This window comes from Melozone crissalis, unplaced genomic scaffold, assembly GCF_028551555.1.
Source record: "Melozone crissalis strain CALT ecotype California unplaced genomic scaffold, PUWL_Pcris_2 ptg000009l_1, whole genome shotgun sequence".
Classification (NCBI taxonomy): Eukaryota; Metazoa; Chordata; class Aves; order Passeriformes; family Passerellidae; genus Melozone; species Melozone crissalis.
This window is the reverse complement of record NW_026535787.1, coordinates 5169489-5196914: the sequence shown is the minus strand read 5'-3', so window position 1 is coordinate 5196914 and position 27426 is coordinate 5169489. Positions and strand designations below refer to the sequence as shown.

The 27426-nt window shown below is 43.8% G+C and overlaps 3 protein-coding genes across 7 annotated transcripts in view; 2 read left to right on the top strand and 1 right to left on the bottom strand.

Annotated features, from left to right (window-relative positions):
- The window catches only part of MPZL1 (myelin protein zero like 1), a 33431-nt gene extending 29227 nt beyond the window's left edge, over positions 1-4204 (top strand). The window contains exon 5 of one of the 2 annotated variants that reach the window (XM_054270352.1): positions 929-4204. In XM_054270352.1, the coding sequence (XP_054126327.1) occupies positions 929-1030 (102 nt within the window). In that variant the 3' untranslated portion in view covers positions 1031-4204. The remainder of the gene's footprint in view (positions 1-928) is intronic. The other variant, XM_054270351.1, reaches the window with a different exon arrangement.
- Positions 4205-6817: 2613 nt separating this feature from the next.
- On the bottom strand, positions 6818-13817 carry MPC2 (mitochondrial pyruvate carrier 2). Its single transcript, XM_054270469.1, has 5 exons — positions 13647-13817; positions 10331-10371; positions 8783-8867; positions 7554-7665; positions 6818-7058 (listed from the first exon to the last, which is right to left on the bottom strand). Exons 1-5 carry the CDS (start codon positions 13750-13752, stop codon positions 7019-7021), a joined length of 384 nt encoding a protein of 127 aa, XP_054126444.1. The 5' UTR covers positions 13753-13817; the 3' UTR covers positions 6818-7018.
- A 661-nt stretch (positions 13818-14478) lies between these two features.
- Positions 14479-27426, top strand: part of DCAF6 (DDB1 and CUL4 associated factor 6) — a 73881-nt gene continuing 60933 nt past the window's right edge. For all 4 annotated transcript variants that reach the window (XM_054270249.1, XM_054270248.1, XM_054270247.1 and 1 more), the window contains exon 1: positions 14479-14606. In XM_054270249.1, coding sequence (XP_054126224.1) covers positions 14513-14606 — 94 coding nt within the window. In that variant the 5' untranslated portion in view covers positions 14479-14512. The remainder of the gene's footprint in view (positions 14607-27426) is intronic.

Sequence of the window (27426 nt, the reverse complement as noted above, 5' to 3'; positions counted from 1 at the left end):
TTAATTCCCCCCCAGTCATCCTGAGATAACACAGTCCCTTTGCCTCCTGCATGGGCTGTGTGGTGGCAGCCCTGTGCCTGTCTCAGCTGGGGGGTTCAGCATGGGAGCTGCAGCTCCCTTGCCATCAAGGTCCCACCTGTCTTGCTGGAGCTCTGCTCCGTGGAGGTTGCAGTCCTGTCATCAGTAGCTGCAGTTGGCTTTCCCTGGGCTATGTTTTAGAGGATGTGGTGTTTAAGGAAGTGTTCACATGTTCAGCTGAAAGACAGGGCTGTAATGCACCCCAGCAAATGTCACAGGGTGTGAGGCCATGGCTGCCCAAGGTGTCTGTGAGCTGCTGCTGCCTGGGCTGGCTCGGAGGTCAGGTAAGATTTCTGTGCTGCTGCAGCATTTTAGTACTTCTGGCTCACTGCTGTGCAAGTCTTGGCCCCATCACTGGCTTGGGCAGTGACTTGAGTCCCAGGGTGGCTGCAGCTTCCTTTTCCAAGTGGTGCAGCCATGCTGGGATTTACAGGACCTGAGCAGCAGTTTGGGAAGTACACTCTGCTGTTGACTGGTAACCTCTGGAACAGTTCCTCTAGAACAATATTAAATCTGGCATGCATCTGTCTAAGCCACATGTCTTTGCTACATAGCACACGAGAATTGCTGCTTTTCAGAGCAAGGGATCCTGGATTTTGCTTTCTGTGGCAGCAGGCAGGTTTGGAGGGAGGCAAGGGTGCTGTTTGGCACGCTCCTGAGGGGAGAAAGGTGGCAGACTGGAGCTCATGTGCAGCTGAGGGTTCATTCCACCCGCTTCCCAGTGCCCTTCGCAGTCATTGAAGCTCCGTGGTGTTGCTTTAGCGTTCATCTGGCTGCAGCCCCATTGGCAGTGAGGGGCAGTGTGGGCAGCTGTGACCAAGCTGACCGTGCCTGTTGCTTGTGTCCGCAGGGCCCAGTCATTTACGCGCAGTTAGATCACTCCGGGGGACAGCACAGCGACAAGATCAACAAGTCAGAGTCTGTGGTCTACGCCGACATTCGGAAGAACTGAGATCCTCAGCCATCCAAAGGACAACACACATTCAGACTGGAATTGCTTGAGCAAGATTTGACCCAGAGAACTCTCACATGTGGCCTTTGATGCCTAGGCTAGGACCAATGCATGTGCATACAGAGGGAGAGATATATATGTATTGTGTGTAAATAGTCTATTTAATCGTACAGAAGTGAGACCAATGTTGCATGTTGAAATGCGGTAAGAATTTTGCTTATAAATTGCCAATATTCTTTTTTTTTTTTTTTGTATCTTGTGTGACGAGAGAGAAAGTGAAAACTCAGATCACAATTTTAAAATATTTTTATCTTGATTATTAATGGAGAAACTGGAAGATGCCTAGGTTGACCTGGAGATTCTTTTTTTCTTTGCTTATAGGGCTTAATTTCTTTTGTTGAGGTGACTATAAAGAAGACATTTTCTTTATATTCAGAATTCTTTATGTATACAGGGTATTTATCTTTCCTTGGTCAGATTCTCAGTACAGGCTGCCTTCTCGTGTAAACTGGACCCTCTCACTTGGTCATGTAAGCCAAATTGTGACTCCTAGCTATCAGAAATGTATGTCTTAGCAGTGTGAGTGAAGGAAACCTTTAGGCCTACCTGACCTGTGTAACGTGGGTCACAAAACTGTTTACTTCTCCATGAGCCCAGCTATTCAAGCTTAGTCCTTTAAGGGACAGGGGTAGTGTTGATCTAATTCTGTGAAATGGTAGTTTACCTGTGAAAACAAAGGAGAGTGAGTTAAAGGCATAGGAGGATGTAGCTGTAGGTGGTTACCTCAGACTCTGTTGAACCTTTCAGTGAAATATTTCTTCCTCAAAGCTCTGTCATTTCATGTGTTAAAAAGGGCTCCAAGGGATCTGGAAGCTGTAGTACTCCCATACGTCTCTCCCATGGCTCCATTATGCCACTGTCACCTCCTTGGAAGTGCTTTATCTGTTCTTAAAAGCCTGTAGTGCAGGCTGAACAACTTCTGGAGGAAATCTAGGGCTCTATGGGTTTTTTGATGTGTGGTTTTTTTGTGTGACCAATATTTGCACAGAAGATGCGGATGGGCAGTTTATTTCCTTAATCTCTGCAAGTCTAGTGGTTGAATACAATTCTCCAGCCTCTTTTTTCTGGGTTAAACTCCTCCTAGATTATTAAAGATCTCTGCTGATGAGGATTTCTTTTGCTGACCCATTGTATCCTGAAATCTGGTGCTCAAAACTAGAAGTGGCCTTCCAGCAGAGATCTTCTCAAAGTGGCATATAGAAGAAGGATTTCTGTTTTGTACATCCCAATGTGGTGGTTTTGTTTTGTGTTGGGTTGTTTTTTGGCAGCAAATAGTTTTCAGTTTGGTCTATGGTAACTAACCCCTTTTCTCTGATTCTTGCCCATTTCCTAGTTCAGTCTGTTTCAGAATCAGTCCCAGAATGGTTGAGGTTGGAGGGACCTCTGGAGATCATCCGGCCTTCCTCCAGCAGGCTCAGCCAGAGGAGGCTGCCCAGCATTGTGCCCAGTTTTTAGCATCTCCACAGGTGGGACCTCTACAACATCCCTGGGCAACCTGTTCCAAACAAACTCAAGCCCACATTTGACTCTTAACACCAAGCACATGAAAAATGGTTACAGGCCCATGGCAGACCCTTTCACAACCACTTTAGATAATCCTTTAATTATGACAGTGCAATTTAAATATTTATTTTGTGTACATTGGGGTTTTTTTTCCCAAGAAAATTAGGTATGCCAACAGTATATTCTTCCATCAGGATCAGACTTCACTGGTTTCCTGACAACAGCTGCCTTTATTAGAAATCAACAGCTTTATTTTTGTACACGTGCACTGGGTAGATCTTAGGACATTGTCCTCAAAGCCAGAACCAGCTTCTTAAAACTGGGGCTCAGAAGGAAATCATGGATTAATTTATTCTGCCATATGTCAGTTGCTAATCCTGCAATATCTGAATTTGTGTAATTCTTCTTCCAAGATTTGGCTGGTATCAAAAAAAGGGCATGTTTCAGTTTTAAAGCATCGGTTTTCAGGTATTTGCCAAGTCTTGTAGAGAACTGAGCTGTGGCTAACTAACAGCTCTGTAAATATTTTAGCGTTTTATTTATTGGCAATAGCACATACAAGATGAAAAATGGACAAATTTCTTCTTCACAGGAGACCTTTAAATATCTTCTTCTGTATCATGGATTAAGCATGTGTTTTTTAGCAGTACTGCACATGAAGGGCTGTGGTGCTTGTACCCAGTGCTGGCAGCTGACAGAGTGGGACCTGCTCACCCCAGAAATGCTCAGGGGTAGTTTGTCCACTCAAGCTTCCTTCTGTTGATAAGATCCACTGCCTTGGTTGCTGCAGTGCTAGTGTTGGTGACTGTAGTGAGGAAATTCTTCACTCAGAAGCTGGTGAGGCCCTGGCACAGGTTGCCCAGAGAAGCTGTGGATGCCCCATCCCTGGAGGTGTTCAGGGTCTGGTTGGATGAGGGTCTGAGCAACCTGGTCTGATGGAAGGTTCCCTGCCCATGGTGGGTGGGTTGGAACCAGGTGATCTTTAAGGTCCTTCCCAACCCAGTCCAGTGTGTGATTCTGTGGTTCTGTAGGATTGAGTTGGACTCGATGACCCTGATGGGTCCCTTCCAATCTAGTATGAATTATGATTAAGCTCAGGAGGAATCCTGCTGCTGCTGCTTTCCTTATCTATCAGGCTATTACTTCCCAACATTTATTTTACACTTAATAAAACACTTATGCTTTGGATGTGGTTAATGGAGAAACTTGATTTTGATCTGCCTGTGTTCATCCCTGTGCATCACCATCTTGCTCCCCCAGCATTTTTGAGTAAGAAGGAGAATTGTGATGAATGTGGCGATCAGAAACTTGCTGCTATGAGAAGATGGGGCTGGCCTTGCCTCTGAAGTCTGCTACTAATGTTTGCTTCTTTTCCTGCTGGAATGTACTGGAAAATCTGAGCACAATTCTGATGTGGTGCTAACTTTAGGAAGCACATGAATCCGGTGCTAACTTTAGGACTGATCTGGTGCTAACTTTAGGAGACACGCTGGTCTGGCTGATTTTAACTGACTTGAGGAGACATCTCCTTGCATGGCTCTTGTCTGGCTACAGGTATGTTCATATTGCCTACACTGAGGAGGCTCCCTGCAAGGCTTCTTGGGTCCTCTTTATGAAGGCACAATGAACTTGGAAGTGTTTTTAAAAAACACTAAACATCCTTTTGGAAAGAAACAAAAGTCTTCCCCCAGGAATGGCAGAAATCTGTGAATCCCACTCCAGTGCCAAGGCTGTTGATTTTTTTTAATTTTTTTTTTTTTTGGTAATGGAAAAGTGAGCAATATAATTATTAAGTAATGTATTCATGCTGAAGTCAGAAGAACTTCAGGCATTGTGAGACAACACTTGTGAACTTTGTGTTCCTCAGGTTATCTGAGATGGTTTAATGATATGTTAACCTGTGCTGATGAAAGGGACTGATGCTGAGTTGGCTTACTTAGAAAAGCCTCAGGAGACAGAGGACTTCTCTTCCTTGATGGGTAGAGCAAGCAGATTTCAGTCAGACAAGGTCTGGTTCTGCTGTTCTGGTGACCAGAAGTTTAACTCTGATTGCTCTGCTGCTGTTGTTCTCTTAATTTGCTGATGCTGTTCCTTGCAGGAGGAAAAGAACAGCTTGGATTTTGAGGAACATGAAGGGTGGTGTCCTTGTCCTGTTGTTGCACTGCTGCCAGCTCTTTTTAGGATCATCTATTTTCAAAACAAGGGCTGCATGCCAGGCTTGCAGCAGCCCAGAGGAGGAGCAGGCACCTCTCTTGAGGCAGTGACTAAAACAGGAGGGGTCATTGCTCCTGGATAGTGGACATGGGAGGGCCTGTGTGATGAAAGACTTGCAATAAATTCTCTCTTATTCATCATGCAAACAAAACTGGGATCAGACTGAAATCTTCCTTATTTTTGATTACCATAAATGAATTTCAAGAGGACTACAAATAAGGTATCAAGCTAAGGAAATTGGTAGCTGTACTCAGTCCATCAGGTTTCCATGGCCCCTTTTGACTTCAGCAGTTGTTCTGTGAGGAAGATGCTCATCATGTTCACAAAATGTTAGCATTAAGAGCCTTTACAGGGGGGCAGATATGCCCCTGCAACTCATTGCCTGATGTGTCATTTATAACTGGAGACCTGTAGGGTTTTATTTTCTCTCAAAGCTTTAGTGGTACTTCAGTTTGTGACAAGAGCTGTAATTAGGTTTTTAAACTTTTTAAACCTGTGAGAACTGTCTGGGTAACCATCTGTCTTGTAACTGCACTAGAGGTGTGCATGCAACTTAAAAGCTGCATCACCTTAGAGTGGATTCACTGAGGTCAGGTATGGAGTTTTTGATTTGTGACCAGAACACCTTCACTCTGTAGAGGAATCTTGTCTTGGAATTCTACATCACTAGTGTATCTGCCAAGGACCTCAAATGCAAAAAGTTATTGTATCACAGTGATGGAAATACTTCCTTAATAAAACCACCAAGAGAGGTGGGTGGGACTTCTGGGCTATGGCCACACCTCTGCAGTGTAACATTTTATATGGGAGGCTACAAAATCATATTAACAAGGCTCAGCAATTATTCTGTTCTTTAGGTTTCTCTTTCCGTTCTCTTCACTGCCCTAAAGCTAATAAGCCCTTTCATTTACAGGTATTTTTGCACTCTAAAATATAAGTTCAATGCCTTTGGAGATCAGTGTGCTGTGCAATGTTTTCTGTCTCCCTGCAATGCCAACTGTTCTTATGTGGTAAATGTAATTGAAAACATAGACTGGGTACTTTTCTTTTATAAACCTCTGTCCTGGAGGTGTGCAAGACAACAAACACCTGTAAGACAGGTGTATAATCTGTGTGAGGGAGCTAGATATGCATTGCATGGCCTGATTACATGAAGAGCCAGTGTACCAACTGTTAGTGCTTTTGCTTTTACAGACTCATCTGGAAACAGTTATCTTGGATATTTTTTCTTGAATGGACTTTAATGTTTTCTATTGTAATCTTGTGAATATTTTAATACACTTTTTTTTTTCCCATTACTGGTTTGCTGGATGAGTCTTACCTGGTTGGGGACTGGGAAGGGAGGGGGACTGGAATACACCACCTCTCTTCCTAGCAGTATTCTTCTTCAGTCACTGTGGCCACTTGGTGGCCAACACAGCTGCAGAACTTGCCACTGGAGACCCTGGGACCAAGGACCAAGCCACAAGGACCAAGACATGCCAGTGGAACTGTGGCAGAGCAGAGAACTGACTTCATGGTGGCACAGCCTTTGAAAAGGGGAGCTGACAGACTCATCAGAACCTACCTTGCCTCAGTTATCTTTTCCCCTGCATTGAATTCCTGACTCTAAGTCTGGTGCTTCAACACCCCCATCTTCTGCCTGGGGTTGTGAAGGAAGCTAAAACACCAGTGGCACATTTGTTTGCTGTCTCTTTTTTCAGGGCAGTGGTGGCTGGGGAACAAATGAAGACACACACAGCTGAAGCTGGAACAAATATCCTTATGCTACCAGGGAAGCAACAGCATCAGGAAATGAAATGTAAATACTACTGTTTGCTATTGAAATATGGCAAACCCTCACCCAGGTGGTTTTCTGACTGTGACAGGAGAGATCACTTCAGTCTGAGGCTCTGGCTGTCACCAGTACTGTGTCACTCCCAGCACTGTTCAGTGGAGTCAGATAAGGTGAGGCTCAGCAATTCTTTTTAGACAAAATCCAGCCAGTTTCTTTAAAGAGACAATACAAGACAAACAATTCTGCCTTCATTTTAAAAGGTTGCCCTTTATTTGTGTGGAGATACTTGGTTATTTGCACTTAGAAAACATTTGCTCTCTTTATTTTCCTCCTTTATTTTCTCAGAGAAAAAAAACATTAAAATTAGTGAAGCTAGGTCCCATGGGGATGGGCTTGTGCGTTGCTAGATTTGACCTGTTGGGTTAAGCATCTCTTTATTGCATTTGCTTTTGTGCTTTTAGCTCCTGATTATACCTATAGGAATAAAAAAGAGAGAGCACAGGCTAAGAATAGAATAGAACACCAGTTACAATAACAGTGTTTTCCTAGCAATCTGTTCACCAGAGGAGGTTTAAAATTACAATGGACTTGAGGGTGGAAACTCAGGATTGGATATCTTAATTATTGTAGGAAGTTCCAAAGTAGCTAAGTTTGCTACATTTCTGGCCAGTACTGAAGCCAGAAAACTCCTAAAATTTCATCCAAGAAACAATTTTTTTGAAAAATGCTGCTCTGCTTAAAAGCCTTTTTGATCCAGCTGGAACTGACACAGATTCGATGCAGCTCTAGCTAGACTGAAAATATTGACAGCTTCACTCGACTTAACTGTAAAACTAACAATGTAGCAAAAACATTCTGTAACATTTCATCAATGGTTCAGTTCCTCTTGCCTGTTGCACTGACAGGCTGGCAGCATTTATAAATTGCTGGTTAATGCTTAGCTGTACTTGTACCCTTGTTAATGCATACCTCCATATTCGGAAAAGCTGGGATGCACCAGCACAGCCAACAAAGAAGTTCACAGCAAACAGACTCCAGTTTTTAGGGATAATCACCAGGGAGTACCTTGACCAAATAAGGCCTGTTGAAAAAAATGGCAAGTTTAAAGACTATTTAAAATAAATATTCAGCTATTTCCCTACGTTTGGAGGCAGATTCATAGGTCAGTTGAAGTAAACAAATTTCATAACTTCATGTTAGACAACTTCTTTGCTTATAACTACCTTTTTCTCAGTGAAGAGTGCCAGTGGGACATCTACAGGTATGTACTGCATTTTTCTGAAATAGCTACAGTAAGGTAAGTCATAGTCTGAATATCAAAGATCCTCTGTAGTCTACAGCAGCCTAGACCTTAATTCTCCAGAAGAGTCAGGGTAATGGTATTTTGCTGTCTATCCAGCTTGCTGCACTACATTGGAGATTATTCAAAACTTGTGCAGAATGCACAGGACTGCATCAGATATCAGTCTGGAGAACCCTTTGAGACAGGAAAAGCATTGGAAAAAGCTGCCCAGGGAAGTGGTGCAGAACCATCCCTGGAGGTGTTTCTAAGAAGTCTATTTGGGTCACTTAGAGATGCATTTTAGTGGTGGACTTGGAAGTGCTGGCTTCATGGTTGGACTCTATGATCTTAAAAGCCTTTTCCAACCTAAATGATTCTAGGATTACAGAATACTGTTTCTGCCAGTGTGAGAATTCTTGGCAGACAGCAGTGCAGTAGTCCATGTGCCACTGCTTCCAATTTCTTGGAACACTTGGAAATTCTTTCCATTTATGTTAGTGTAATTACCCTACCATTCTTAAATCCCTTGAAGTCTTGTTCTAAAAAGGTCACTGTATCCTGGACTGATTTCAAAATTACTTGATTTGAAGGAAAAGAGGTCACTTACTGCAATGAATGGTATCATGGTAACTTAAGGGACATCTACAGGTATGTACTGGATGGTATGCATGTAAGGGATGACACTCATGCCTAACTCGTAGCAACTTGTGCTGAACAATGCCAAATTGAGACAGGTAGAAAACTGTTACATAATTACAGAATGCTTACTGATTTAATGACAAGTAGAGGTCTGGCCTAGAATCAGCATCCAACAGCAATAGTGACAGCTAGCATGTTGAAATTAAGGCTTTCTGTAGAAGTGTATTAGTACTGATGGAAGATTCTGTGTGAAAACAGAGAGTAAGTGTGGCTTTACCTGTGGCCATGAGAACTGCAGACTGTGCTGTGCTGAGCTTCTCTGCTGGTCTGGCCATGTCAGCCAGTCCAGCCCCCACCAAGCCCTGCAAAGAGAAATTCAGTGAGCACAGTCTGGGCCTCCTGTAACATATGAAGGCTTTACAAGGGGAAGCTGCTTCACAGCTCCTGCATTATGCAGGAGATGGGATGCATTCTGTGAGCAATTAGACTCTGGGAGACACCATCCATTTCCAGTCCTTTGTGGTAGGAAAAAGAACACACTTACGGCAGCTACAACTGTGTGGCAATAAAATCCCAGCCACTGGCAGTTTTGTATTAATTCAAGAACAAGGTTAATTTGAACTTAGCTGCTTGATAGCAGCTGAAAAAATCCACCCTTGTTTTCATGCAACAAGTAGAGGCTTATTTAAATAAGGGCCTTCTTCCCACAGGTCAGGCTAAGATACTGCTGGTAAACTTCACCCCATAGAGTCTTCACTCAGCTTCATCTGAGGGGGTAAAAGTGCTTTTTTTAAAATAATTTCAGTAATAGTAGAAAACATGCAGGCGAATTGAGGAATAGCTTGGCTGATCTAGTTGACATTGGCAGCAAACACTGCTTGCTTTGTTTGTTGTGTTATTGCCCTCTGCTGGAAATAGAATTTCATGTTCCTGTAACACCAGCTCACAAAAAGCCCCAAACAAACCCCTAAGTAAGATAGTCCTAGTGCTTTCACCCAGGACTCCCTGGGCACAGAAGAGCTGCCTGTGTGCTCAGGCTCAGGAGGGTGTTTCCAGGGAGAACCTCTGAGGAAGGGAAGGTTAACCCTGGCTCCTGCAGCTCTAGTCCAAAGAAACCAAGCTGGAGCTTAGAGCACAATGTTGCCTGTGGCCTGTAAAACCTTGGGGTTCACAATGGCAAAGTTACAAAGCAGCTGGCAGTGGTAAGAGCAGGTTACATCCTTGTTATCAGACAAGATCAAACCCTCGTGGGTTTGGAAAGCTCTTGTTTTATCTGTACCAATGCAACACCTCAGAGAGCACAGTGAATTAGGAGGTGGCATTTGCATCACCTGGGCACAGACACAGCCCAGGGCTGTAGGCAGTGGGAAGCAGAACCTCACAGGAGGCAGAGAACTGACCACAATGGCAATGTGGCTTTGTCTTTTAGGTCAAGACTACCTTGCACTCTGACATGCTTCCAGCTATGAGCCTTAGGAATTGGCTTCCTTAAGATATTTCTCAAATTCCTCAATCTCAGAAGAGAGGCTTTATGAGTTTGCATCATGCCTACCTTGAGCAACAGCTGGTGTTTCACAAGACAAAGCCTTTGTGAAAGCCAGTGAAAAGCACAATTCTTCACAAAGCATTTTCCCCATGCTGTATCCCCTTCAGTTTGTGATATCTCTTATTAAGGCTAATTTCCTTCCTCCCCATATATTAAGAATTAGAGTCTCTGATCTTTCTGCAGGCTCAAGTGTCTGCTGGGAAGCTCTTGCTTGCTCAGTGTGTTGCTGCAGATTCCCTGGGCTTGACACCCAGACACCAGCTGGCATCTTGTACTTACCCATTTCATAATAGGTGCCCAGAAAAACACTGTTTTGGGACCTGAGGGAGGATGGAGAAAAAAGAAGTTAAATCATTTAGTAAATGTGGCTGTTTTTAATACCCACGGTAACTTTAAATTGGTTTATTTTGGTTTTTCTTTTTTTTAAATAATGAATTGTTTTTATTTGCATTTCCTACTGCTCTGGCACCTAATACTCATAATTCATCAACCCAGTGCATCAGCCTTCAGTTGTGTAATCACTCCATACATTTCTGCAACAGCTGGATCGGATTTTGTATGTCCATGTTTAAGCAATTGAGGACACCAGAGCAGGCAAAAGGCATTTATAATTGAAAGAGTTAGGAAAAGGCCTAGGAACAGGAAAAACACCCCAAAAATCTACCAGTAGGTAAAGCAGGATTATGGGGAAGAGGATGCAATCTCCAGAAGGAAGGGAGAAAAATCCAATGGCATGGGACCTGGGGAAAAAACAACTCTTTTATGAATACATATAATTTTCAGTGGTGCTAAAATAGCCAGTGGTTGGTTAAAAGAAAGCCCTGCAAAGCCACACCTACAACTATGCCAGAAATCATTAATCTGGGACTTCTGCTCCAAGCCTTAAATGAGAGACCACAATCCAAAGTACCAACCCCCCTGTGAAACAGTCAGGACACTGTTCTAATTTTATCACAAAAAATTAATGTTTACGGCACTGCTCAGCACTCTGATAACATGCAAGATGAAGCCAAGTTTTCACTGTAATATATTACACAGGAGTCACCACCAGGACTTTGCTTGCCTGCTTTTTATGAGAGCTATTTCTTCACTAATAATTCAGCCCTTAAAATACTTGCACTAACTACTTGTACTTCTAGTTTTAGCCACCCTCAAGTTTAAAACTACGACTTGGGAAACAAAAACTGGCTTGGCAGCTTTGCATAAAGCCCTTTTTAACCCACCCTGCTTGTGATCAAGTTTCAAACTGCATCTAATAACTACAAGCATATTATCTTTTGTCTAATATTGTTGAATATTAGATAGCAGCAGCTTAATGTTCATCCTTTAAAGATACAAACTTCAGCTGCTGTTCTCTTATTTGGTGTGTCAGTATCAGGCTGCAAAATCAGCTTGTTATAAATAAATCAGTCTTACAGAGTAACCTTAATTACTAATATTTATCTTATTCTAAAACACAAACTCAGATTTGGAGTACTAGAGGGTGTGGGTATAAATTATTAAACTGACATTCCCTAAACAGCTAGTAGAGTTTTCAATAAGAGTGACATTGATTTTTATTAATAATAGGAAAGTCAACCATTTCAAACTGCTGACTGCAGAACTAAGAAACAGCTGGAGACAGGGAAGGTACCAAGCCAAGTTTGTAATCAGGTAAGACTGTCAAACACCTCTCCTTGGAGGCCCTGCAGCAAGCACCCAGCCTGGCTGAGTTCTTCCCAGCTCCTGACATCCAGAATTTTTTGAGGATGAATAGAACAGCAGCACAAGAGAGCAGGGGAACACAAGAGGCTAATCTGGATATCACGTGTCACCAGTTTACAGAAGTTATGGCTTCTATGAAATATAAGAAGCCTTTGTGCTGAAAACTTGAGTTTAGCCAGGCAAAGTGAACCAGAGAGGCCAAAGGGGAGGGAGCACAAGCTCAGCCCTTGCTTTCCCATGGCAGCCTGGGGAGTTGGTGTGCCAGGCCCTCCACTGTCCTCCAGCAATGCCAGCCAAAGTAACACTTTGTAACAGGCACCAATTATTGTGCTGGAAGCTTTCTTTATGCCAGAAAGTGCTTCATGCCTCACAAGTGATTTATAATTTCATGACAATGATGCTTATATTCCTGAATTAGACTAGAGGTTTATATGTCACTGGAGATAATAGAAAGCCTTTCATTTTTAACCCACTTTTTTTTCTGCAGTCAGAGTGCCATCTATTGCATAACTTTCTCACAGACACACCTTCAAGGCTAAAATAGAAGTTGCAGGGGCTCAATTTCTATACTTGCTTGTGCTGTGACTTTTCTCACTTATACCATCAGTAATAGATCATGACTGATATGTGTGTGTATATATAACATACATATACACACAGAATCCCTAAAAATGGATTTATTAATTACAACATTATGGTGATGACCAAAAGCAGCCCACAGGCACTGCAAGAGAACCTGCAAAACCTTCTCCAATTCCCACTACAGCTCTGTTGAAGAAGGAACATGGATGTTCCCAGTACCTGCTGTGCCTTGCATCCACTAAGAGCATCTGGAAGCTGCCACATTTCCCACCAGTGGAATTTGTCTCTCAGTGTTGGGCATATTGTCTCTTTGTGTATAAAAACAATACGTTAATGTTAAATACATTGGTCAAGTGAATTCAGTACAAATCAAACATTTTGAGAACTGCACTTTTCACTCTTTGTGATCTCTTTAGAGCAACGATTTTCCTTCCAAGAAAGAGCCATGGTAAGAGGATAGAGGGAACGACTGTAAACCAAAGTCCACTTTGACTGGGCATATTCCTGGTAGGTGAAGAGTCAAGGATGCCTGTGCCACTGACACAGCGCAGTGGGGACAGAGCCTATGGAATGCCAGGATTTTATCGGGAGCTCGTTTTAACAACCGACGCCATTTGTTTACATGCCAAACACCGCGTAGATGGCTCTGAATGAGATCACTTTACAGGAGGTTTCTCCCTGATAGCTCAAACCCCCGGGGAAAGGTAAACTGTGGGTCAGGTGAGGGGAGCTCAATCTTTACCCACAGGAGTCCTCCAGCAAAGGGCACGAGTTGCTTTGGTAGAAGCTGGGATTCAGCAGAAAGGAAATAAAACCAAAGGCTGCCTGACTTGACCAGGGCACATTTCAGGATCAGAAACCCTGGAAGTGTCGAGGGCCAGGCTAGATGGGCTCGGAGTAACCTGCTCTGGTGGAAGGTGTGGAAGTGGATGATATTTAATATCCCTTCCAACCCAAACCACTCCACCATTCTATGATTTTTCCAGCACATCCTCTTGAAAGAATCGGCTGCCGAGGCCTCCAGGTCCCTTTAAACCCACGAGATCCCGTGGGCCAGGCTCTGGCATCCCACGCGGTACCGCGACAGCGGCAGCAGCGCATCCCTCCCGGAGCCGCCGATGATCGCATTCTCCCTTCGCAGACACAACCGATTCCCCGTTACGGAGCAGGACTGCGCTCCAGGGCCGCTTTCCCGCTCCTACCCGCGTTACCGCGGCCCCGATCCCGCCCCGCACCCGCACGGAACGCATCCCCCGCTCCGCCCTTCCCGCCGCTCCAACCGGGAGCCAAGGTGACCCCCGCCCATTACCCGCCGGGTGGTTGTAGAAGGGCCGGAACCGCGGCGGCAGCATGAGCTCGATGCGGTCGAGCATGCGGTGGTAGGAGGCGCGGAGTCCCGCGGCGGCGGCGGCCATGGCGAGGCACGGGCGAGCGGGCTCGGAGCGGGGAGCGAGGGGCGAGCGGGCACCGAGCGGGGGCCGCGTCCCGTCCGTGCGTCCTTCCTCCGCCCCGGCCCCGCCCCCCGGACCTGCCCACCGCCAGCCCGCGCTCTGATTGGCCACCGCCGCAGGGGGCGGAGAGCTGCGCGCCGCGCTATTGGCTGAGCGCGCTGGCCCGGGCACCTGGGGAGAGCTGGCGCGTCCGCCGCCCTCGCAAGGGCAAGGCGCCCGGCTCGGAGATGGCCGCCTCCGCTTCGCTCTCCCCTCAAGATGGCCGGCACGGGGGAACGCTGCGCTGCGAGTAATGCGCCCAAAGCCAAGATGGCCGCTGTGCGGCGTCACACCGCTTCAGTGGACAGGGCGGGTCTGTTCCCGGCGGAGCCGAGCGCGCTGATGCCATCGCCCACACCCATGACGCGCCCTCCTCTCAGTCAGGGCGGAGCGACGTCACCGGCTCGCGCGAGACGCCCATTAATCTCGGGCCCCTCGTGCCCCCCCATTTCTTGCCCGGTGGGCGTGGTCCCCATCGCGGCCGGGGGTGGGCGTGGCCCCGCGCGCGGTGGGCGTGTCCCGGAGCCGCCGCGCCTGTGGCTCGCGGTCGGTGCCTCGGCGCGAGGCGGGCGCGGGGCGCGCGCGCGGGGGCCCGCTCGGCGGTTCCCATGGTGATCGCGCGCGCCCGGCCGGTCCCGGCGCACCCCCCCCGCTCGGCGCGCGCCGCTGCCGCCCGCGCGGGGCCATGTCCCGCGGGCGCTGCCCACACCTGCTCTGGGACGTGCGCAAGCGGACCCTGGGGCTGGAGGAGCCCGGATTGCTGCGCCGGCACTACCTCGGTAAGCACGGGCACTGCGGGGGCGGGGGGTGCCCGCGGGCTCCGGCCGTCCTTGGCGCCCCACCAAGCCGGGAGGGGGCCCGGAGCCCCTTCCAGGCGCCGCCGCTCCCCCGCTCGGCCGCGCTGTCCCGCAGCTCCGAACTTTCCTGTGCCCCGTGTGGGGCGGCGACACCTCCTCCAAACTCGCTCCTGGCCCCCCGCGCCCTCAGGGGTGCTCCGGCACACCCCAGCCCCATCCCTCCGCGCTGCCGGGTGGCCCGGGCCCGCCAGGAGCCCCCGGCGCCTCGGTGCGCGGCTCCGCTCGCCCGCCGCCCTTGCTGCCCAGAAGGAACTGTTGCACGCCGGGATCCAGCCGGGAAGTTGGGCGGCGGCTCAAAATAGCTCCGGTGCCGCGTTCCGTGCCCGGCGCCGGGCAGGCTCCGGGTTTACCGGCGCTGAGCTGCCCGAGGCTGCGAACAAAGCACGGAGACGCCTCCGGGATCATGGCGCGGCCGCTGTCCCGGAGCCCGGGAGCTGTTCCCGGGGTCGGGGGAAGCCGATCCGCCGCCCTTTGTGTCCCCAAGCGCTCCGCGGAGTCCCCGCAGCCCCGGGCTGCCCTCGCCTCCGTGCCCCAGCCAGGAATTGTCACTTTCCAAGTTAAAGCCAGCGCCACTCTTAGTTCCCGAGGCCGCGGGCAGGTTTCCGTGTCGATATTCTTTGTCGTGGCGTAGGTTCTGTAAAAAAAACGTTACCAAAAATATTTTTAAACACCGGTATTTATTCCCGTGTTTTCGGAGGTGGGGAGATCCATGGAAGTAGTGGCACTGTGGATTTGGAGGGTCTCTCCGGAGTCGATGGCTCGGAGGGTCGGGAACGCGTTCTTTGTGCTCGTGTGGCAAAACAATTCCTGCCTTGGAGTGCGAACCTCGAGTACTCGAGATGGAGCTTGATTTACAGCGTTGTAAAACGAGTGTCGATCTGTGCCTCGCAGGCTTTGCCGGCTGTGCTCGGTGGTCATGGTCTGTCGTTTGGCTTTTTTCCTGGTGGAATTTAAGGTGGGATATCGCATTACCGAGCCTAACTCAGGAGTTTTCCGTCTGTGGTCCCTGAGCGCTCAGTAATCCACAAAAGGTTAATCGAGGAAATCAAGGTTATTGCTGGTAGGTTTCTACCGGTTACAGAGATGGATGTGTGTGTGTGCAGTGCACAAGTCCCATGGAAAGAAATTTTGAGTCCTAAAATAAAAAGAAGGTTGAGAACTAACGATCTAGCTGCTTTTGATTTTGGTAATGTCTCAGGCTGTGCTTGGCCAAGCCTTAAATGAGGATCGTTCTAACTTTTAGTGATCAATCCTTCTGACTAGATTTTTTGTTGTTGTTTTTGTCTGCTCTGGAGCAAAAAAGCTCAATGTTAAATTTAGGACTGTAGTATGCAGATTCTGAAGAAGTGCCTTTTTTGAAAAAGAAGACCTTTGTTAGTTTTTTTCTTCTGCTTCAACGTGGTTGTGTCTCTGAGGGTTGAAGTACTAAGCTCTGAACAGTAGAAATCATCTTCCCAGCCTTACCAAGATGTCTTTTCTGGATGCTGCTCCAATAAAATGCACGTAACTTTAGTTAAAAACAGAACTCTGGTGCCTTGGCTAAGGTCTCATATTTACTGTTCTTCCTTTCACCTAAACAAGTTCAGTTGCTTGAGAGCCTTGAAAGAGCAGGACCTGGGAGAGCCTTCCCACTGAACTGATGTTGGGATCTGTATTGGTGGTGGCAAGACGTGCTCAGTCCTTATTCACTCCTGATTTTCACCAGGGGTTGGCACAGGGTGTGCTTGTCTTGTGGAACCACTGCACTTTTACCCCAAATGGCATTTATGGCCCTGATAAACCCACTGACTGGGCTGCTGGTCAGGTGTGCTTGTTCAAGTGCAGATTTCCCAGAGAAGAGGCCTGTTGCTGTGCCTTTTTGTGTGCAGGGCAGTGTAGGTGTGGGTGTTTTCTCTTTCAGACTCCTGTGTAGGAGCTTTGTTCTCTGGCCCACTGGTCCAGACTGCAGTGGGCGGCTGGGTGCCACTGCTTGATGGTCACTGCTGGTCTGATCTGCGTCGGAAGCGAGGCTTCTTCCTATTTATAATTTATTTTTTTAGTTGAGTTTCAACAATCTGGCAGACAGAACAAATGGAGGACAGGAATTTCATTGTAACTTAGGAGTAGTGGGAGACTCGAAGCATTGTCCATGTGCATTTTTTGGTTTTTGTTTGGGCAAAATTTCTTTGTAAATTTGTCCAAACAGTTATGGATTGAGGTACAAAATTATGTAGTTTATATATATCTTTGCTTGTTGCACCTTTTCAACCACCAAATCAAAGGAAAAACATTATAGCAAATCCATGACTAACAACGCAGTTGGGAGGGAGATGTGTCTGTGTGAATGGTGTTTGCTTAATGAGCCCTTCACCGGGATGGTTGTGTTGCGCTACAGTGTAAAATATCAGAAATATCGACAGTGACCATGTTTTGAAGTAAGACATCTGAGAACTAATTGCTGTTTCCTATTTACTCAGTGTTTTAGCTTCATGTGAACTGGCAATCAAGTGGCACTCTATAAATAGCCTCTCTCAGCTTCTGAAAACAGCTGCTCCAGGAAGGATCTGTGTAATGTACCTTTCCATGCAGATAGCTCACCCCTGGAATTTATTTTGCCTTGTAAAAAAACTGTCTGATTTTGCAAGGTCTCTCAGTAATTGCTCTGAAGCCTGGTCAGTTCTGGACAGAGTTCCAGAGGAGCAGCTCATGGGCACGGGCCGTGGGTGCGTCCCTGGGATGTGTCCTTCAGATGTTATCCCTTGGTGAGAGCTCCTGCTGCGCTGACAGGGGGTAGATGTGGCTCTCAGCAATGTCTCTGTTGGCTCTGTTTCCTTCTGCATTTGTAGGCTAATTAGTCTCAATTTCAGACACTTCTTGTATTTGAGGTCTCCAGAGGAAGGCAGCCCAGGGGGAGGCTGTCAGTAGCTCTCTTTAATTCAGTTTAGGGTCCTCTTACTGTGTGAGGAGCCCTGCTGCTGGATCACAGATGGAAACTGAGTTTCAGACTGCTTTCAGTAGCTCATGGTGGGGCTTTTACCCTGAAAAACACTGGTGCAAACTGTAGTATCCAAGTGGAATTCTGCCCTGAAGCTGGCAAGTGTAATTACTGAGGATACTTTCACAGGAATCTCCAAATCTTGCAATTTTATATCATTGTGGCAATGTTTCAGCCACCAGCGAACAAACCTGTTCTGGTGGCAGGTGGAGTGTTCTGTGCCAGCACAAAAAAGGCCTCTGTGTGGATTAAATATAGCAGATAATAATTTGGCTAGAGAAATGGCAACATGGGTTTCTTGCAGAAAGAGGGATCCATAATTCCTCTGAAGTATTTAATGTGATGTGTTTATTTGCTTTCCTGTGAAGGGTCCTGCTGCCAAGAATGGCTGTTTGGACAGCAGGAAGAATGAAGGCTTTTCCCTTTTATTTTTATTTGTTTGTTTTGGGGTTTTTGTTTCACTGGTTTGTTTTTGCTGTCTGACATAGCAGGTTATCCAGAGAAAATCTCTCAGTTTAAAAGGAGAGGAACTGATGCTGTATTTTAGCTCACAGTGGTTGTTGGAAGCTGTGGTGCTTGATACAACAGGAGCAAATATCAAAATAATCAGCTCTCCCCAATCTCTGGTATCTTCATGCAGATACTATTTTCTGAAATCTTGGTTCCTTCTTTTTCTTTTAAGCTTAGTAAATTTCTTAGAGATAGCATTGTGATGCTTTCCCATGAGCTCGCACTCCCCCTTCTTAAAAGATTGTTTCATATCTTACTAAGTTTTTATCATCCTGGTGTTTAAGATTTGGGAAAAGTTTGAAGTCTGTAAAAGACTCGCTGTAAGGAAACCAGTGATCAAATTTTGTAAAGCTTCAGCAGTTCTTACTAAAAAGAGATCTGTGAATATTTGTATGTAGGGAGAACTCACTGAGCTACTTAGGTTTCAACAGTTCCCTGTTTGTAGGGATGAACCACAGTAACCCCAGAGCTAATTACAGTTTTGAAGTTAGCTGATTGCCCTGCTCATAAGTAGGGTTGAAAACCAGGCAAGAATTGCTGTTATAACTGGTTAGTTTGGATACTGACTGCCTTCCATTCATGTCAGTTTATAAAAGCAGTAGTGGCTGGTTGAATGAACATAGAATTGGGTGTTGCTGTTGAACATTTGGTATTTCCTAAAACACATTGCCCAGAGTGTGAGAGTGCAATTAACATACTTCCTTAAAACACTGTGAACTTTCATTCTCTGTTTTGCTTTCCTTGGACAAACAAAGCAACCAAATCCAGCAGAAGGGAAACTTGAATGCTGGGGACAACAACCAAAAAGAAAGGCATTATTTTCCCCAGTTTTTGCTCCAGCTGTATTTTAATATGTGATATGTTGGTCTTTGAAAATAACGCAGAGTAAGAAGGGTCAGACAGCTTTAACATGATTAGCTTTGTAGCTGGTGTTCTTGTCAACTTGGAGATGGGCAGAGTATTTAATCAGCCTTTCTTCTTAAATTCTTTGCATTATACTTTTGATGTTTAGGTTTTTTTCTGGTACACTGTTAGATTTCATGTCCTAAACCTCTGGAATTAATTCTGTTTTCCACCACGAGTTAAAACAACTCATCTGGAGTCATAGCTAAACTCCAGATCTGGTAGAGGTGTTTTATGTTATTTTTTCTTCAAGTCTAACAGATTAACTGCTGCTTGAAAAAGAAGCATTATAAATGTACCTGATGGTCTGATTATGAGAGCACAGTTCTGTAGTGATATATTCTATTACACATCAAATACTTTGTGGAACTTGACTAACTGACGTGGATAGAAAGATGTAAGTGAACTCCTCAGGTTTTTTTCAATAGAAATGATTTCTGAATAATAGAAATAGGCAGAGGCAGAATTGAAGTTCACTGTGTAATGAATGAGCTGGAGGAAAACACATCTAGAACAATTTTTACATGCTCAGTCTAATACTGGAAGGAGGCAGGAAGCATTAGCAAGGCAGGAAATTTGGTGTAGTCATTGGATCTTCACTGGTTGTGTAGAAAAGCTGAAGATGCCTAAGAGCATTGCAGAAAAGAGATGTAGCTTTTTAATTGAAAAATCCACAAGACAGGACAGTGATCAGGTATTGCCTTAAACTGGATATCTTTGGAGTTTTCCCCCTTGTTAATAAAATCAAGGCTTAGTGACTACAGTCCTTAAAAAATTACAGATGTGCTATTGAAAGAACAACGTGGCATTGAGACTTGTTGATAACAAATTGAATTTGGAGGAGTTTAATCAAGAGACTGTGTCTGAAATGAATTCCCTGATACTATCTCATTAAATTGGTGCCAAGGAGCAGAAGGGCACTATATGTATGTCTAAATAGCTTGTAGGGAAAGATATGAGGGGTGGTCCTAACATACAGGATTAATGATTTTTTTTCCTACTTCAAAGTAAATCAGCTCAGATAATAAAGACACCCCTTTTAAAGCCTTTAATGTTGGTAAAGGATAATAAAAGCACAGTGTAACAGAATCATCTGGACAAAACAACAAATAAAAAAATGCTGGCTGGTAATAATTTAGTACATATCAGAAAACCAGAAAGAGATGTGAGCTGGGAGGAAGGATTAAGGTTAGATGAGTATTTCTGTGGCCTAAGTGCTGAATGCTTAGCTTTAATTTCAGTTTAATCAGCCTTCTGTTATCTTTGGGCTTATTTCAAGCATAGGCTAACTGAGCTGTGGGAGTGGAGGACAGGAGCCCCTGGGACCTGCAAGGGGCACAGCCATGTAGCATTAATCTAGGTACATTTGGCAGCTTGTTTTGCTGTTGTCTTAGAAATCTTTGCATGTGGTTGAGATCATTGACCTTTTTTCAGTTTCATCTTCCTGTGTGTTTTGTGGTTTAATTGATATGGTTTGTTACTGCTTCTTTTCCACAGTGTTGGCTCATTTTGCTTCCATTCAGTGATAACCTGTTGATGATCATTTTTATGTGTTTTTTTTTTTTTAAAGAAGGAAGAATTTCATGCAGGGTCTGGGATTACTTGGTGCCTTCTGTCACTCTGTCCTGAAATAAGAGAATTATTTCCAATGGCTGTTTTTAGGATGCTGGGGATTCAGAGTAGCACAGCTTCTGTTTGTGTAAAACTGAAGACCCTTATGGATCACGTTATTGTGTTCTTTGGTGGGATTACTTTGCAGAAACCTGCTTTTTGGGTTTTCTTTTTCTTTTTTAAAAATCTTTTGTACTACTGCCTAGATCAGAATTTATCAATGAACCTACTTACTGAGTTTTGATGTTTTAATTTTCTAAACCACCAACTGCTTTGCTGCTGTTGCATTTTGACATATGAATTAAAATGGAAGGTGGATTTCTGGCATTGTATTTGGCCAGAAAGAAATGATGAAAACAACTGTTTCAGACTGTTGATTTTCTGTCCTTCAGAAATTCAGGAGGCCTTTCTGATTGTCTGCAGATTTGTCATCATTTCTTCAAATGGAGAGAACTATGCAGATGTACTTTTTGATTTTAAGGGATTAACCTTATGTGTAATATCTGTGATTAACAGAACATTAATCATGTGTGTTAATGGCTGCCAGGTAGTAGGAGTGTGTGTAAGTGGGTTGTAGTCCCAAGGCTTTGCATGTATTATAATATTTGAAATATACTCAGTCTTAGGATGCAAATGTATTTGCTTTATATCCTTTGGAGCCTCAGTGTTCTTCTGCAGACAGCTGAAGACTGCAGACATTTGTGTGCACTTCTAATACATTTTCATTTTTGATTGCAATATTTCACTGCATTTACATTGTGTGCTGTTAAAGACTGTACAGGAAATGTGTTTACTTTGTAAATAAGTGCCTGCCTTGATGCTGAGTGTTTCAGACAGCCTCGTAGTTAAGTTGTACCTTGATCTTCTAATAATGAGCTTTGGTACATGAAAGCTGTCTCTCGCTGCAAAAACAAGTGGTGTACAGCATGTACTGGATTTGTATTTCAGGATGAGGCAGTGATGTGAGAGATCCTTTAGATCTCTCTCCTTTATTTATTTATTTAAATCTTTTTTCCTCCCATAGCTTTCTTCCAGTTGGATTGCTTCCATTAACTGCATTAGGGCAGGCCATTAAACCTGCCTGTGTTCAGTCACTTCCAAGATGTTGCACTGCAGCTCTGTGAGTTCTTGTGACTTTACATGTGATTCCTGATCTTCTATCCTTGAGTGTTCCCAGAATAGTCTGGTGGGATATAACTGGTCATGTACCAGGAACCTGTTGACACTTGAGACCAGTCCTGTCCTGGCACTAAGGAAAGGGATCAGTTCAGACACAAACTCTGTCAGCCTTTGAGCAAAGCTGCATTTTTCACTGTTTGAGTGCAAGTCTTGGCTTTTTTGTGTCTTTGGAGCTTTGTGAGCTGCTGATTCAGATGTGTCCCAAGTGCTGTAGTGTGTGTGAATCATTAAATATTGAATGTGAATATCGTGAGATGGAATCTGAGTCACGTCAGTGAATTTTAATAACCCCTTATTTTCCTCCTCTTGTTCTTCAAGGATCTGCAGGCTTGTCTCTGGGAAGATTGAGTGTGTCATTAATGCTGACTGTTCTCTAACAGATATCATGGGCAAGATGAGAATCTGCCCCTTCTCTTCCCTGTGAACTTCATGTTCTGAGCCATCAGTGTTTGTCCAACCCTTTTTGGACTGCTGAAATGTCACCAAAATAAAGAACTGTTAAAATTAACCTGTTAAACCAAATCCACCTCTGTATTTAGGTTGCATTGCTTTGTTACAGTTATTGCAGTCTGTTCCTGTTATTTACCTTTCTAGGAAATGAGGAAAAAATCTGGATCCTTTTTAATTTGGTTTTATTTTAAAAACACTTATGTCCTGAGAATGCTCTTCACTAAAAAAAAAGTCTTTGGAGTTAAACAGGTTGGTTTTTGTTGCCTAGGATGAATACATGTAGTTTAATGCAACAGGCAATGTAATTTTAAAAGGGTTTTTTTCCCTATTTGTTTTTAAACAAAGGGGGTTTAAAAGGTTCCCCCTCCCCCTCATTTGTTTTTAAATACCCATCTATAACATAACCTATGTCAGTTCACTGTTAAATTAACAGTCATCTACCATCAAGGCTCAACTTTCTACTTGAGCTCAATTTTTGATGTAATCTGTCTTTAATCCTGGTCAGTTTTCCTGTTGTTTGCATTTGTAATCTCATGGGGTTATGACCCATATCTGTTATAGTATCTATATATCTATTTGCCAAGTTCCCCCAAACAAACCCAGCAGTGTACAATTCCTATACTACCAGGATTAAATGGTGTGTTAAATTAGGCAGGTGTGCAGAATGTCAAATGCCTTAATTGAGTTCCATGCTGTCCAAGTTCGCAGTTTCACTTGAGGGAAAGGCAGGCCCTGGGGTGCTTTTTGCTAGAAGACATGGCTATAGATATGCTGGTAAGCTTCTGTATCATCACTTCTTAATCTGTTTAAAGATGAGTATTGAGTTAGCTTAAACAACTTTAAATAGTAGGCTTTAATTTTGCCCAGAGCCTTCGTCTGGAATTGCTGGTGGAGTGGGAGAAGCAGCAGGCACTGGCAGGTGATGGCAGGACTGGGTGACAGTGGGGGCACACACCTCCTCAGCAGGAAAGAGAACATCCCTTAAAAGCAAATTCCACTTTTTCTTTCCTTCTCCTGGCCATTCCACATGCTCCAGTGTTCATTTTGCCCGAGTGCTTGGAGGTGAGAGACCCTGGTTCTGCTAGGAGCAATTTTAACTTCTGCACTGGGGTGGAGCAGCACTGCATTTCAGCTTCCTGGGCATCATCTTTTCCTGCTGGAGGTGCAGCTCCTAATGAACCTTGGGTGTCACAGTGCTCAGTAGCACCTGGGAACATAAAGCAGAGTTCCTGATGTGTATTTCTCCAAGTGGTGTTAAGGATTGGCTGGGTTATTACATTGATGGCATTTTTATAAGAAAGTATTCAACATTGCTGCCCACATAGTTTCAGATGAAGACTTGTAAAAGTCAAAGGAAAGCGTTTCCAAAGGTGTATTGAAACCTACAGTAATACTGTTTACTCCAACTTGCAACAATCTGAGTAATATTTATTTTTCCCTTCTGTTAATAGAAGCCTCCTTTGACTTGTCTTTGGAGAAGAAATCAGGGCAAAAGTGTATTTTTCTTGATCTGGTAACTATTGTTTTTGTGTTGATATCTGTTTTGGAATTTGGAGGTGTTTCTTTGGGAGTCCTATTTTAGTGCTAGTGGAGAAAACAGCAAAAGCTTTTTCATGTAGTTAATCCTATGTCCAGTTAATCACTTGAGCTATGCCAGATAGTTTTCTGTTTAGAGGAGTAAGGTGGTATGTGTTATCTTTTACATAGATAGAGCTGCTCTTAGTTTTGTCATGGGAATTTTGTCCTCTGCTCTATAGAAATCAGAAATATTTGTGGCATAATATAAAAATTTCAAGTGCCTTTTGTCTCAGTGAGTAGTTTCTATTTGATCATCAGACTACTTTAAAGGACTGAATAAATACCAAAGTTGCTGAAAACTGGCATATTTTTCCTCCTGTCACAAAACCTCTCTTGCAATCTGTGGCAAGAACAATACAGAAGACAAGTATGGGCAGTGTGAGGGGAAGTGCAAGGATATCTGTCAGAATGTGGTGTACTTGTGAATGAAATCCACTTAGCAGCAGTCAGTACAGCACAGATAAAGTGCCTTCCCTGAGAAAGGTACTTGTACTTTATCCTTTTTTGTCCATTTTTGTCACTGAGAACACCTTAAATACTTTGTATTAATGCAGCTGAATTTTATGAAATTTTATCTTTCAGGCATAAACCATGGTAAATATCAAACAGAAATCAAAGACATTGTTTTAAAGCCCAAATGCTTGTAACCTTCCCAGTTATGGAGCCCAGTGGAGGCTTATATTTGGGAGTGTATGCTTTCACTATCCAAAACTTGTTTCAAAGTTAAATTACAGCTGTTGGTACTAACCAAACATCCATGCTCTTACCTACAGGAACCTGTTTTTGCAGATTCTGTAGTAGCAAACCTAAACACAAGTATTTCCCAAAATACTTATTTACTACCCTAAAATGTATAACATTGCTGAACTACTTTTTTTTTCAAAACTTCAGCAGATCTCTTTTTTGGTTGTTTTTTTGTTTGGTTTGGTGTTTTTTTGTTTTTTCTTTGTCTTTTTTGTTGTTTGTGGGTTTTTTGAGATCAGATTTTATATTAATATGCTCACTATAAGATATTATAGGTTGCTGATTTATAATTTAGGGCATAGTGTCCTGTCTTCTGTAGTTTCTGTCTTGGTGTTATAATATCTGAAAGTTTTGTGTTTCTTATTACCTAAAGCTCATTACTTGAGCCTATCTTAGGATTTGAGTACAGGCTTGATTAGCACAATGTTGTTTGATGCTGGCTGGTTAGTAGCAAAGCTCTGACATATTAAAATGGCAAAGAAGTCTCTTTGTAGAAAATAAAAAAAAAATTGTGTTTTCTTCGTATTGTTCATTCTTTCAGGCTTTGTGATGTATCACTAAGAACAAAGAATAATTTGAGTTATCTGCTTTGAACTTAAACCATAGTGAAATAGTTGATCATAGTCTCTTGAAAGGTGATCTTTTAAACATTGACAGAACCAAGAGTTATATTTTTTGGCATTTTTGCAGTTGTGCAGAAGAGTGAGGAAATATAACAGAGAGCATTGTTCAAAGGATTGGAGGTCACACCCATGGATTTGGTTTCTGGCAGTACTGCTGGTTCACTCTTTCCTCTCTTTCCTTTGATAAATTGCTTGAGCCTTTGTCACAATGACTATAAAGTAGGGCCAGTGTTGGCCTACATAACTAACAAGTGATTTTTAAGGTTGTAATTAATCTTCAAGAATTTTAACTTACCTTGATGGAAGTTAATTCAGTGCTTATTATGTGTAATCCTGTTTGCTTTATGGTATATGGAGAATTCTGGTTGCTGGAAAAATTGTGTTGCGATGTGATCAGAAGAGTTTGATGTAGTTAATCCAGCAAAATAATCTATATACAAATGGGGTTACTTCAGAAATGCCCAAATGGTACCCTGAAAAACCAAGAGAAGTTTTGAAATGCACTCAGAGTGCAGGATACCATGTCCTCTGCATTGGGAACAGATGCTGGCTCCATTTCAGCTTTAAACTAGGGCATTCCAAATGTCACAGCGAGCCAGCGCTGAGGGACTCGGCCTTGCAAAGAGCCAGCTTGATATAAATGAGTGTTCATTTGATAAATGGGGTCTATTACTGAAAAAGGGTTGTCTTTTAACATCTTATACTGTGCTGGTGCTGCTTTGGATCAAAGTTTAGTTAAATTTCTGTGGAGCACAAGTGAGCTTTAAAGCTAAACCTTCATAATGAAATGATCTGTACTTCTTCAAGGGGAAACTTTGGAGCCCAGTTTTAAATATATGAAGGTTTTGCATGCTCAGAGCATCTAACTTGTCTGCTGTCATCAGTTCTGGAGCAGGTTTGACTTAAGTTACTTACAAAAGAAAGGTATGTGTCTCTCTGCCAAAACAGGCACACAGGAAGCACCTGATCAGCAATTCTTAAACTGAGGATTGTGACCTAAATGGTGTTGTAAGGACTGTGAGTGAGGAGTACAAGGGATGCTGTTTTATTTTGGTATTGCTCCCTGAAGTGAGGTTAGAGCTCTGCCCAGACACCCAGGCTGGGTAATTCTCCAGGTGGGAATTGCAAGGCAGTGTTTGGTTTGACCTTGTGCGCAGTGGATGTTTTGAATACATAAAGTTACAAAGAAACAGTTGCAGCTTCTCTTTCCCCTGCTTTCTCATATTTAAATTTGTATCATGAATGACTCAAGTTGAGGCTTCTTTCATACAAAGAATGATCCCTAAATCTCCTGCTTAATATAAACTAAAAAAATTATTGATCACTGCACTGAGAGTTTCACTGTACCTTGAGGCTTCAGTAGTGCATAATGTTTGGTGAGAACAGGTGGATGGCTAAAAACTGAGAATGTTATTGGTCATTGTACTGAGAGTAGCACTGAACCTTGAGGCTTCACTTGGTGCATAACTAGTGAAAGGGGGTGGGTGGAGCATTAAATTGGCAGCTTTCCAAATTTCAGCTATGTAAACACAGGGAGGTCATCACAGCCATTTGAAATTTACCAGGGCTTAATTTTTGTTTTGCTTTATCGTGTTCTTGTTAGTAAATTCACCTTCGCAGTTTTGAACAAACCCCATGTGTCCAGTGAGGTAATCTTGGTCATGACAGCTTGATCACTTGATCCATGTCCTAGACCTTATTTGAATATAGGAAACAATATATTGAAGCACCTTCACAGAATTAAATTATTGCCTTTCTAGGGGTACTACATGGTTAAGGCGAAAGAAGTTTCTTGCTTGAGAGCCTGTTCTGAGTATTGGGGTGGGAAAAATCTAAACATGATAGAGGTCTTGATGCTGATATTGTAAGAGGAAAGTACTTTTGGGGTTTTGCCAGAAGGTTGGGTTTCATCCATCATTGTAGCTGAAAGGGGAGCCAGGAGAGCTGCCTTTGTAGGACAGTGGAGGGAACAGGCAGCTTTTGGATTAGGTGAGTGAGAATTAAGGATTGTGAAGATTCTTGTCACTTGGGAGAGCAGAGCCCTTGATGTGGAGCATCTGACTGTTAGGAAGTCCAGCAATTAAAGCTGAGATGCTGAAGAGTAAATATAAAACAAACCAAGAGGTACTGCTTCTTAATTTTTTTCAATGTCATAAAAGTGGATCAGTGA